This window comes from Dermacentor variabilis, chromosome 8 (genome assembly GCF_050947875.1).
Source record: "Dermacentor variabilis isolate Ectoservices chromosome 8, ASM5094787v1, whole genome shotgun sequence".
Lineage (NCBI taxonomy): Eukaryota > Metazoa > Arthropoda > Arachnida > Ixodida > Ixodidae > Dermacentor > Dermacentor variabilis.
The window spans coordinates 78,499,319-78,512,042 of NC_134575.1; the positions used below are offsets into that span (position 1 = coordinate 78,499,319).

General features: G+C 44.2%; 1 protein-coding gene across 2 annotated transcripts in view; it reads right to left on the minus strand.

Annotated features, from left to right (window-relative positions):
- Positions 1-737: 737 nt before the first annotated feature.
- Nprl3 (GATOR complex protein Nprl3) overlaps positions 738-12,724 on the minus strand; it is a 36,607-nt gene continuing 24,620 nt past the window's right edge. For both annotated transcript variants that reach the window (XM_075702405.1, XM_075702404.1), the window contains 3 exons: positions 12,088-12,271; positions 6,304-6,487; positions 738-2,432 (listed from right to left, as the gene is read on the minus strand). In XM_075702405.1, coding sequence (XP_075558520.1) covers positions 2,276-2,432; positions 6,304-6,487; positions 12,088-12,271 — 525 coding nt within the window. In that variant the 3' untranslated portion in view covers positions 738-2,275. The remainder of the gene's footprint in view (positions 2,433-6,303; positions 6,488-12,087; positions 12,272-12,724) is intronic.

The following is a 12,724-nucleotide window of genomic DNA, read 5'->3' on the forward strand; positions in this document are numbered from 1 at the left end:
CCTGGACACGCTTGGCAGGAAGCGTTGCGGCAGTGCTGAATCGGCCAAAATGTCCGCCGCTTTGAACGAAGCCCCGGCATTCGTTGCATCCGCGCCGGCTATACCGTGCGTCGTAGGCGAAACGTGACACTACATGTCATCGTTATGATGCCATCATCATCATTGCTGTTGTACTTTTCTCGCCAGCGTCATTATCATACCATCGTCAACACTGTCATACCATTGTCGCCACACCATTGTCATTATCATTTCATTGTCGTAATCATACCGTCGTTGCCATGCCATTGCGATTCTGCAAGCATCACCACTATCTTCATGCTGTCATCACACGCACGCACAATGGCCTTGCAAAGACACAGACATGGTTCACCAATTAACACTTTGCAGAATGAGGCTAGATAGTCAGCTACTTGCAAAATGCTTTGCATAACATGATTCCTGCAGTGCATGGGGTCTGCTTTTTTTATTTTCCCCTTCAGGTGGTAGGAGCCTGTCGGTGCAGGAAAACCAACTTATGGAGCTCTTTCAATTGGGCATTGCATGGAGTTTGGTTGACCAGGTGTCGATATAATTTTCGTTTGATGTAACAGTACATTTAGCTATGTATTGTCACGGTAGCTTTACTGTGTTCAGAAATCATTCTAATAAGGGACAATTTAACATAACCAGCTTCACTATAATCAGGTTTGACAGCACACAGAGCTCTTAAGATCTATTCAATGGCTTCATAAAGAACAGTCTTTATGACTTCTTTTATTGTTCTGCACAATTTTTTCACTGCACAAAAACAATGTGGAGGAAGTTCACCCCTCTGCACTGAGTCCAGCCACTGGTGGCTAGAAAACCACAGTCTCTCATTGCTTCACACACGCTAAACCAGTGTGATCAATGAACACTTGCACAAAAATGTAGCCATAACATGCTTCCAAAAGAACCCCAGAATAACCAGGTTCAGAATCATGCACTTTCTAGACACCACACTGATAGCGTGCTCTTTAAGAGAAAAGTGCCTGGCATCAAATTGAAATGTTTTTACACGAGGCCTACTCTGTGACAAAGCAAAATCTAGAGAACAACAATCCCACAAAAAAGAGCAAGCTGATTTTCTTTTAAAAGACTTCTAGGCCAGCTGCCCACATTAACACCAGCCTGCTTCGACAAACCATGGCAAGCTCATTACAGTCCATGGGGCCTGCACACCAGCAAAACAGAATGTCATGCACGTAGGAATGTGAGACTGGGAAGTGTTTCATGCACGGTACTTTTGTTGCAATGCATGCTTCAAATGCCATGCATAACACGGTCTGCTCAAGGCTTGAAAACCACAGCGTACGCAAAGCTGCACTGTTTTTACAGTGGACAGTTGTCCTTGCTACACGTTGCACCTTCTTTAAATTACATGCACCTTCATTACCGAAGGTAAATAAGTGCAGCACAGTTCTAACCCGTCACTGCATCACACCATGGCGAAGTAAGCAATACCAGTAGCTGCTCCCTATGATGGGTTGGCGATCGCAGTTGTGTGCATCTCCCTGAATTTTCTTTTACTAAAAGTTGCGGCCCAGAGATAAACACCATTCGCTAGCTGCACTACACTCGGCAAAAACATTGCAGTCACAGCATTCACCTGTTCTCTGACGAGTTCTAACTACAGTGCGCAATCTCCTTCGTGCGCAAATGCCAACAATAAGAGACCAGATCGCGCACCCTGGCTGCCTCCCTGCATTCATTCTCACAAAAGAAACAAGTGTCTTCACACTTTCGAAATATGCAATATGCACAGTTGGCATAAAAAAAGTTTGCGGAGTGAAGTATCTGAGAAAAACATGCGCAATTCTACAGCCTCGCATTCAGATTTCCAGCCTGTACTTGTATACAGAAACAACAACAGCCTCTTAACTTTCTACATTCTACAGAACAGGAAAGACTGCAGATCTCATAACTTCACACAATGCAATGGTTACATTAATGCAACCCACTTTTAAAAAAGTATCCTGGTCATAACATTTGGCTGTGCTCTTGCCTTCTTAAAAACAATGATGATAAGTGGTTTGAGAAGTACAGATGACACAACTTCCCGAACAATAATATCAATGGGAAATCTAGGGCGAGCATTCTGTAATTCGCTCATTTAGCAGGCAAAGGTAATTCCTTATATCAACTGCAACAGAACACGGCACTTAAAATAAACTAGCCAGAGCTTTTACCAGCAATGTCCAGAGGCAATGTGAGGGCACACTCTTTGAAGAGAAAAAAAGACCTAATGTTCACTATGTCAGCTGTAGAACACCGCTATTGTGGGGTCTTCGTGCTGCACAGTGAAGAGCACCTCGCGGAACTTGTCCAAAAGAGCGAGGAGGTGAGACCGGCGCACATTCTCGTAGTACATGATCTCCTCGAGGTGATCCTTGCCCTTGAAGCGTGGGCACAACCTGAAATGAGTGGCACGACTTCATTTTAGAAACATGTTACAGAGTGCACGGTGAAGCGTGACATGTAGCTTAACCCTGCAACTTAAATGTCCTAAATACTATATGAAAAACCAAGAGCGGCATTATTTATTCAAATAAGACACGACCAAACATAGAAATAAGATGCTGTACGAAATTATAAAGATACAGTTACCAAGAGTAGATAATGCAAGCGTAATATCTCATTATCAAAAGAAAATTTCGAGAAAACACACGTCTTTTGTAAAAAAAACATTACTTCAAGTAAAAAAATGCAAAACTTACTCCCACAAGGTGGACAAAGATACAAATTCACATGCAATATAGGAATGGTGTGGTTTTTTTACATGCACAGAAAAAAAAGTACAAAGTTTTAAGTATACATACAGAAATATTGCTCTAAAACTCGTGTGTTCGCCCCCTCCTGCCTCTAACTCCTTCCCACAAAACTTATGATTGGCATGAAAAACAAAAGCAAACAAAAAACAGTATAAACTCACAAACTTCAATGAATGTCAAGCACCCAATCGATCCATTACTTCTAAAGAAGAGCCACAGAAATGAAAAAAGTAAAATAGTGCACATTTGGGAATTTGTTTTACTGGCACCGTGATTCCCCTGTTTACTACAGAGACATTTCACAACTTATAATGGCTACCCTCAGTAAAATCCATCCAAAAATAATTATGCCATTGCAAGTTTCGTCGCTGCTGCTAAACAGTCCTCAGGGTGTCTACCAAGTTGACATTTCCAAATTCCCTGAGATTTCCAGGTTTTCCCTGAGTGCCTTTGCAATATTCCCTGAGTGACACAGAACTTTGTTTTATGTCAAGATGTGTTCCCTACATCATGTCACCCAATGGTGTCACTCTGTAGTAAGCATGTTAAAAAATAAAAAAAACAACTTACTCCAGTTTGAATAGTAAGGAGTAGAGTTTATTTGATTCAAAACGAAAACAGAAGGGAAGGGTTAGTAAAATGCAGAGCGAATAAAATAGCTTCGTAAAAAATAGTAAAACCCATTGCAAATCGAGTCGAACATTCTCAACAACAAATAAAAATGATGTATACAGAATATTTTCGACTGTGAGCTATTACCAGCAAGTGATAACAAGCTAATTGGTAGGAGGCCCAAACTTTATCACAAGTGAGATTCTCTCACAACAACTGGTAAGTCAACCTCAACTGTCCTGACATACCCTCAGCCCACGCTCAACGCCTCAGCATTGCGTTTCACTGTTTTTATTAAAGAGTTTTTTTTTGGCTTGTATGAGGGACACCTGCATCTCAGTGTCAGCCAACACGTTGCTTTGAGAGTGCAAGCTCCTTCAAAAAAGCGGCAGCACACTTCCTTTCCCGTTCATTTCTCAATGCGTAGGTCTTTTGTCTTCTTGTTCTCCTTCGGCTGCACGTTCACCGCACATACTATTTGAAGCATCCCCTTGGACAGTTGTACAGTCAGCGTCCGATTTTTCGGACTCCCTAGGGGCTGCAAAACCTTCTGAAAAAACGAATGCATGTCTTTTACATCCCTTAAGGGCTCAAATCGCCACAGGCACGCCCGAAAAAGCTCTGAAGGCCTGCCAGCACACTTATTAGGCATGTCGGTGCTCGTACTGTGACAGAAGATGGCGGGTGCACGCGTTTATAATTAAGGAATACATATTGTATCCCGTGACAGTTGCCCCTTCACACACTTAAGCTTCACAGCGTAACATTCCTGTAATGAGGTGATGCTGACTTTCGGGAACAGGCATCCTGTAATGCGCCGTGCTTTCCTAACTTCGAAGCCAATCGCGATGACCACAAAAGCGGTGTCGGTGCCATTGCTGACAGCGGCGAATTCTTTCAATGAAAAACACGGCACAGAATGGCAAGAAGCTTAATACCGAACCTCGAAGCAGCTAGGCCTAGCATTGCCGCGGTGGTGGCTACGGCTGCCAGCGGATCTGCGTGCGAGTGTGCCGGTTTGAGGCGGCGAAGTTATCAAAATGGCGACGGTTGTGGCTTCTATTAATGCCGTTTCGGACCTGCGGTCACGGCAAAAAGTCCGGATAATCGGACGGCGAAGGGTTCTTGCGTCCGAAATTTTAGGAGTTCTTATACATTGACCCTATGGAGTACGTAGTGGTGCCGCGAAGCCGTCCGAATCATCTGGCGTCAGGAAAGTCGCTCGTTGACTGTGCTCTGGCAACTCCTCCAGCCCACGACGTGGCATCAAATACCACTCGTTACGATTCCTCTCTGTTACTCAGGCCAGCATTACCGCGACTTTCGTTCCCTTTCGATAGAATTACAGCTAATTTTCCCTGATAGAAGCACAAATTCCCTGAGTTTCCCCGAGTCTTTCCAGACTACTCAAAATCCCTGAGAATTCCCGGTTTTCCTGGTTTTCCCGGTTCGCAGACACCGTGAGTCTCCACGCTACAGATGCTTCAGTGCATGTGTCTGCCTTGTAAGTTCATGGGCTCGCTTTATTTAAAAAAGCAATATGCCTTAATGCATTAGCAGCTATTGACAATAAGGGGGCTAAGGGTCTTCTTTAGATGCTTCTGCTATGAATCAACAGATCATATTACAACATATAACATAAGCCACATATATACAGCGTGTTAGGGTTTTTTTAAGACTTACAAAATATTAAAAAAATTACCTGTCGCATGCAGCACAATACCAGTGCTTAAGCTTGTGGGGTTCTCCTCCCGTACTCTTGGGACAAAGGAACGACAACACAGTAGTGCAAACAATCACAAGGGCATTTATTGCACCTTTCATAGATCAATGCCTGCTAGCCGGGTTGCTATCCACAAAACATGCCGATGGGCGCGCGACAAATCTAGAAGTCCGCCTCACCGCGACCGGATAGCGAGCGAATATGTTCGCCCCATGCTGGATCCCAACGCCTGGTCGTTCGCGTGTACGGTCACGCCAACGGTGGCGCATTCCAAGGCGGCCACGCGAGACGGTCTCGCAGAAGCATGGGTCGGCGCACGCGCGGCACGGCACGTCCGTCCCGCTTGCTTCCCGAACCCAAAGAGAGAGCGCCTTCCGCTCCCGCGCCAAAGTAACCCCGCCGGTAGCAGCGCAACACTCGCGCCATCTCTCGCGCTGCGCTTCAACCACATCGACCGCCGCGGGCGTCAAGCAGGCCACGCGGCGAAGCGGGAAAACAGCATATCAGGGGATGCGTGAGAGTCGCGCATGCCCCACAAGCTGGATTACGTAATTATGCGAACATAATGCGCATGAGAAATTAAAATGTGCAAGTGATTTCCAAAACTTGCCAAATTTTCTTTCAAACTAATTACTTTATTGCACACATATTTGCAAATTACTAGTGGTACAAGGCGAGCTCGCAAGGCATATTCATTTGTAATGAATGCGCAGGATAACACTAGTTTCGAAATATGCATCTCCAAACTGCGATGAAATACACTGGCATTCCAGTATTTTTGTGTTCCAATGCATAAATAAGCACTACGCTATAAATGTAAATGAAACAGCAAAGCCTTTTACCATACGTTTGACTTGTCGCAAAACTTGGCTTGTCGCAAAACTGGTACTAGTTTCAAAATTTGCTTCAAATCTTGTGCTTCAAGATTGAAAACTCAGTGGCTTCAATTCGTAAGTTGCAACATCTGCACTAAGTTAATTAGTTAAAAGTTAATTACAGAAACCTTGTAAATTACTAAAAGTGTTTTTTATTTCTTGTGCAAATAATGTCTGTTATTTGAGTAATCCAGCTCAAGTAGTAGATTAGCGCTATATCCTACAGACTAATTCTTAAAATTTTTGTTAACTCTAAGGTAATAGACGTGGCAAAATACTGAGAGAGCTGGGAACCTTTGAGCACCTGAGAAAGAGCTTGCGGTCTTCGAGGTTCCGGTAAGCAGGCACCCTGGCCACGGCCTCCTTTTCGTCCCAGGACAGCGCAAAGCGGCCATCGGACTCTGCCGGTGAGAGGTCTTCGTCGGAACCACACTTCGAAGACTGGCTGGACTGACTCGGGCTGCCAATCATGGAATCTTCACTGAGTACTGCATGGACAACAACATCAGGATTATAGCTGGCTTGCCAAGATGCAGCCATTTCTGCAGGTATAAGAGGTGCAGATGCGCATTCAAGCCACGAATAGAATTCTCACCAATTTTCCCGCACTTGCCTATGTACCCCCCCCCCCCCACTTATGCATTTGCTGTTTCTTTTTTTTTTTTTACAGGGATTTTTATAGCTGAAGACAAATACCTGAATTGCACATTCAAGTGTCTGTGATCTGCAAATGCTCATAGATACTTCCAGGCCATTTTGTCAGCCTAGGTAAATGTCATGGGCTTGTTATAAAGAAACTGGTCATATGTTCCACAGAAAAAAACATACAAATGTGTGAAGACTATTCGATTTCATTACTAACATTATACTGCACTTTTGAATCTGAAACCGGCAGTATGTGACTTTAAAGTGAGCTATATTAAGATGCATTTCTTGGGAACAACTTAACGATAAGATAATCTTTTAAATCCCAATAACAATTCATGGCATACTGATTAAGCTAAACTCTTCATAAGTCAAACAGATTTATAAGGAGCCTTAAAATTATTTCTAAATGAATTTTTTCTTAATTTTCTTTCTTAAATGGCTCAAGTGATGTGGCACCTGTAAGATGCCCAGAGAAAACATACACAAAACTCCTTAAAAGCCCGATAGGCTACATTACTGTACAAAATGCAACTGCTCACAACATGTAAACTGACGTGTGCTTCTGACATGGCCTGATTATGACCAATAGGACTTGTGAATTCAAGAAAACTTGGGCAGATCTTCCCAAATTTCAGTGGCTGTACATGATGGATAGCGCACAGCTGCCAGTGTTGTTTAAGACGTGACCGTGTGCTTCCAAATTTTGTTCATTATTTCTGTGTAGATTTTGACAAAACTTGCCGAGTTTCTGTATTTCAATGTGCGAACTTATGATACTGTATTTGCACAAATAGTTTGTGTATTTAAATGTGGTAACTTAAGATAACATATTTGCAGAAATTTTCTTTCAGAAAAAAATGGGTCCGAAAATTGCCTGCGCACTAAGACCGCATACAAAACCAAACTGAAGTTCATGGTGATGACCGCAGACTACCGTCGGAGCCATGCGATATGGCGTCATCGCCACCACCAGAGGACGGCAGAGAATGTTTTTTTTTTCCTACTGAGAGGCTAGCTTTCCCACTCAGTTCAGACATTTAATGGCAAAGCGTGCTTTACAAAGTTTCGCTAGCAGCACGAAGTCATCGCCAAATTCTACCCAAATATTCTTAGATTAGATAGCAACAAACGATAATAACCATGTTTGCTCCCGCACAGCCAGCAATATATTCGATTTGATTTAAATGTTCGTATCCAACTGAATATTCGAACTATGTGAATATTTGCACGCCCCTATTTTTATGCTATTCCTTTTCCCGCTTTTCATGTTTCATCAGTGGTCAGAGCGACACTCCGCACCTGTTATCAACAGCATTAACCGATCAGGAAGAGTGCCTTAGAATCAAGTGGAAGGTGTCACTACAAAAATGAGGCCCGTATCTCGACCAGTCTCATGCTGTCTCTACAGATAGTATAGTCAATGCATGCGCTGAATTCTCATTGCCGACTACTACCTAGTTTCGGTTTTGCGGAGCACCGGCAATATGGCTGATGACCATGCCGGTGATGTCTCAAAACGAAACTATTGCTATTTAAGCTTGACTTGGTGTCCACCCTAAGCATTCGTGCAGGCGGAGTAAGAATTATTGCATGACGCCCTGGAAGGTACTTGAAATTTTGGTCATCTCTATACATTCTCTATGGGTTTGTGGCGGAGCTGCGGGGCTGTCCAAATGATCGGTGTTCGAATAATCAGTCTTGACTTCATTGCTTTTTAAAAATTTCTGTAATAATATTTGTACATATTGTAACCAAGCGCAGCCAGGGACAAAGCTGAGGACATTACAGAATACGAAGACGCTCGCTGATGTCGTGCGAACTGTCTGCCATCTTGTACGCCAGTGAAAGCATTGTAAATACCTGTAAACATATCTAACGCTCTCTTAGCTCCATAAAATTTTGGTGGAGGTTGCAGGCTCTCCAATATGCACGGGAGATTTACGCAGCGAGCATTCCTTGGCTACATCAGTAATGTCAGCTCAAGACGTCACTGCTTTGAGCACGTCACCACCCACGCCCACCGTCCCCGTAGCACAATCGCATGACCCAGGAACCTCTTCTGGCATGCATAATACCGACTTTGAAGATTGCCTTCAACTACACAAATGGGTGAGCACAAGCAATCACTGGGACCAGGCCGTCATTCTCGTTAACCTATCTTCGACCTCATGGGAATGGCATGCGTCTGGTTTGAGACCCAAGAAAAAAAGAATCTCACTGATTTGTTTGGCAAGCCTGTTGGCCCCCACCGTGCCACGCAGAAAGCCTGTGTGCAGAGTTCAGGCTTGCACTAAGTTCTGTGTGACATATATCCAGGACATGCTTGCACGTTGTCGCAAGGTTGACGACAAAATGCCAGAAGCGGAAAAGGTTGCCCATATCCTCAAAGGAATTGCAGGCGATAAGTTCACTCTCCTAGTCTTTAAGAACACTTCGACATTGCAGGACATCAATGCTGAATGCCGCCACTTCGAAGAAGCCACAAGCCGTCGCATTGCCTGCCACTTTTCTCACCTTCCTAACACGGCTGCAAACCTACCTGCGAGAACCTCCATCTCCCACCCATGCCAGCTGCATCCCACGGTATTGCGCGCATCTGCTGGGACATTGAAGCTGCCTCTACAGTTCATCCCCAGGTTCGTGCCCAAGACGATTTTTATGCAACCATATCCCTCATCCAGACCGTCGTACCGCAAAAATTGGCCAATGTTGGATTCCAGTCACTTTGCCCTGTCAACAGACCCGACTGCCGCTCACCACGTCTACCATAAATTTATCTACCACGAATTTATCATCTATTTATATTTATTTTTATCATCATATCACATCATATATTTATCATCTACTACGAATTTCGTATGCTCGTCCTCATTATCAAAATCATATTTCATATTTCATTTCAAATTTCATATCAAATGTTGTCCAGGACCTCTTGCACGCCTGCCCTACAAAACACAAGTTGACAATGGCGTACCACCCTCAGACCAATGGCCTCACAGAGAGTCTTAACAGAACTATCAAAGACATGCTTGCTATGTATGCTTCTGCCAACCATTGTGACTGAGACGTCGCTTTGCCCTTCGTAACATTTGCTTATAATTGCTCCCGACATAACTCTGCGGGTGCTTCTCTGTTTTACCTACTGTACGGAAGAAACCCTATGCTGCCATTTGACACAATCCTTTCCACCGTTCTTGACATGTCGTTAGAGTGCGCCCATGACGCCATCTTCAGAGCTGTAGAGGCATGGCAGAGTGCCGACCGGCACCTTACCACTCTGCAGGAAAAGCAACGACACATCTATCATGCCCACCATCATGGTGCTCACTTCAACCCTGGTGATATGGTACTTGTTTGGACACCGTTATGGCGAGTGGGCCTTTGCAAAAAGTTGAGTTCGCCTTACTTGGGCCCATACCGTGCTTTGCACCAAGTGATCGACGTGGCATATGAAATAACACATCTCAATTCCACCATGCCTTGACCTTCCACCGATGCTGTCTATGTCATCCGCCTTAAGCAATACCACTCGGATGATCTAGCAAGCACCGGGATGGCACCTTCGTCACTGGGGGTCATGTTACCAAGCACAGCCACAGACGAAGCTGAGGACAGTACAGCAGACGACAACGCTCACGGATGTCACGCGGACTGTCTTCCTTCTTGTATGCCAGTTAGTGCATTGTAAATACGAGGGCAAATCAGAAAGTCTTCACTCCTATTTTTTAGCCAAATTACGGCTTTAAATGTGAAGTCAACATATCCATTACCAGCAGTGGACCCTTTGATGGACTGGCCCGGACTTATTTGCTGATAGGTACGCGGCACGGCACTGCTGCTGTTGAAGATGGTGGTTATGATTCACATGTCCACGGTGTACGAGCAACAGTTATTCATTTTCTATGGAGCACAGGGCGAACACCCATCGAATCCATAGGGAAATGCAGCCCACATATATGGAAAGGAGTCTCGCTTTGAGAAGTGCGAGGTGGTGGTGTTGCGAGTTTGCAAAAGGCCATGAAGACCAACGGTTGTTCCACAATCAGCCAAACGAGTTCTACCACAGGGGCATCTCAAATTTAGTGCAATGTCTGAAGCAAGGACTCTGTGGAAAAATGCTGTAAGGTACTTAGAATAGTATGTATATTTGTAATTACCTGTATATACGTTACTTTGCCTAATAAAATAATAAAGGCAAAGACTTTCTGATTCACCCTCGTACCTGTAAACATGTACAAACCTCTATTCTCCCCGTAACAATATTATAGGCCTACTACACTTTCTAATTGTCTACCTTTCTTGCAAAAAATAATTATTGCAAACGGCTATGTAGAACCAGAGATATCATCACTCCGAAACTGTGACCCCATCAGAAATGCGGTTTCCAGAAAATGAAATAAAACATTTCACATGTTTGTGGTGAACGTCGAATCAATTAGAAATGTTGCCGGGGTCCAATCAAACAAAAATAATAAATGCTCCACACAAACCTGGAGCAAGGGAATGTGAAAAGGTGTTCGGGCCAATTTGCGGCTCCCGAGCAGTCTCCTCCCTCCATTTCATTTGTTTCCCCCCAACAGCTTCAATGTCAACCCAAAATATGGGGTTTAATGTCCAAACCAAAAGCAACACAACAGCTATGACGGACACCCAAGAACCACCTGGGCTTCTTTAATGCAGGCCCAACCCTATGTATGCAAAAGTTCTTGCATAGTACTCCCGCTGGAACTTGTCCACTGTGGCTAGGAAGTGGCCGTCATGCTCCACAGCAGAATGCCATAGCCACTGAGACACAGCAGTGGGTCACCTAATAGTTTTTCCTAACTTAATGGCTGCTCATTTATGACTCTCTCGTGCACCACCAAATTGCTAATTTTTTCCTTATTATTTTCATAATTTCATTACCCACAACACCAAGTAAAGTACTGTTGGTACTGTTCTTCTTCATATTGCTAGGGGAAAAAATTGACAGTCTTGCCCGAGGGGCAAAGAAATGAAAGGAAGAGCAATGTTTAGTGTTGCACTCCAGCTCTTCAGACGGCATTCTAACAATATGCAGTGGCAACAGGGCCCGACACAGCACTGCAGAGCCAAGCAAGCAAGGCATGAGAGTGCTTCCGCTTGGCTTCCGTCATCTTTGTAGCGAAACACACTGTGCATCGCTCACATATATAAAAACCTTAAACCTTCCATGCATGGGCTGTGCATGCACTCCCAGTACTATGACAGCACGACAGCAGCAGCACTGACAGCATGGATGCAGCTCCAGCATCCACACAATTGCTTTTGCAATGAAAGGCCTGGACCTTGTACAACACACTTGCAAAGTCACAAACGATGGCAGAGGCACTTCAAAGGAAATGACACAAAGTGGACAGCGTATTTGCCAAGCACCGCAAGGGCAACCATTCACTGTAAAGCCATGAGCTTCACTTCTGACCTGAGCCACTGAAGTCCGATTGGCTGGTGGCCGGTCGGTGACCCAGATGAGGTTCCGACAGGTAAGGCCGCGACCCGAGGTACCCGTTGGAAGGTTGCTCAGTTGGCACGAGGTAGACGTAGGTGTGCAGCTGCATCAGAATCCTCTCCTGAAGCATCCACACCAGGATCTGCAACAGCTGCTTCTGCAGATAGATAAATCGGAAAGACAATGCAGAAGATTTGCCTACCACTGTGTGCAGCTGCAAACACTACATGAGCACTACACCAGTGCCAACAAAATGAGGAGTCTCAAAAAAGTGTGCTGATCTACCCATTAACATTATTAACTCCTCTAGTATGTTTTGCAATGTACCCGCTTTATGTGTTCAAAGTTTCAGCCCAGTATGGCTTTTTAGTTTGCCTACAGCAATGGTTTCAAATATCCCAATGTATGTTATTTTCAATTACAAGAAAATAGTTACTTGAGCATCCTGAAATTAACCCAGGTCTTTATTGTTTTACCTACTTATCACATGCAATTATCACTGTATGCTTGGAAAATTTCATCCCAACACAACTTTTAGTACTCTTGTACAAGACAGAAACACTTGCTGTGTACACATACTTTTTGCAAATGCTTATTTCTACATACTTAT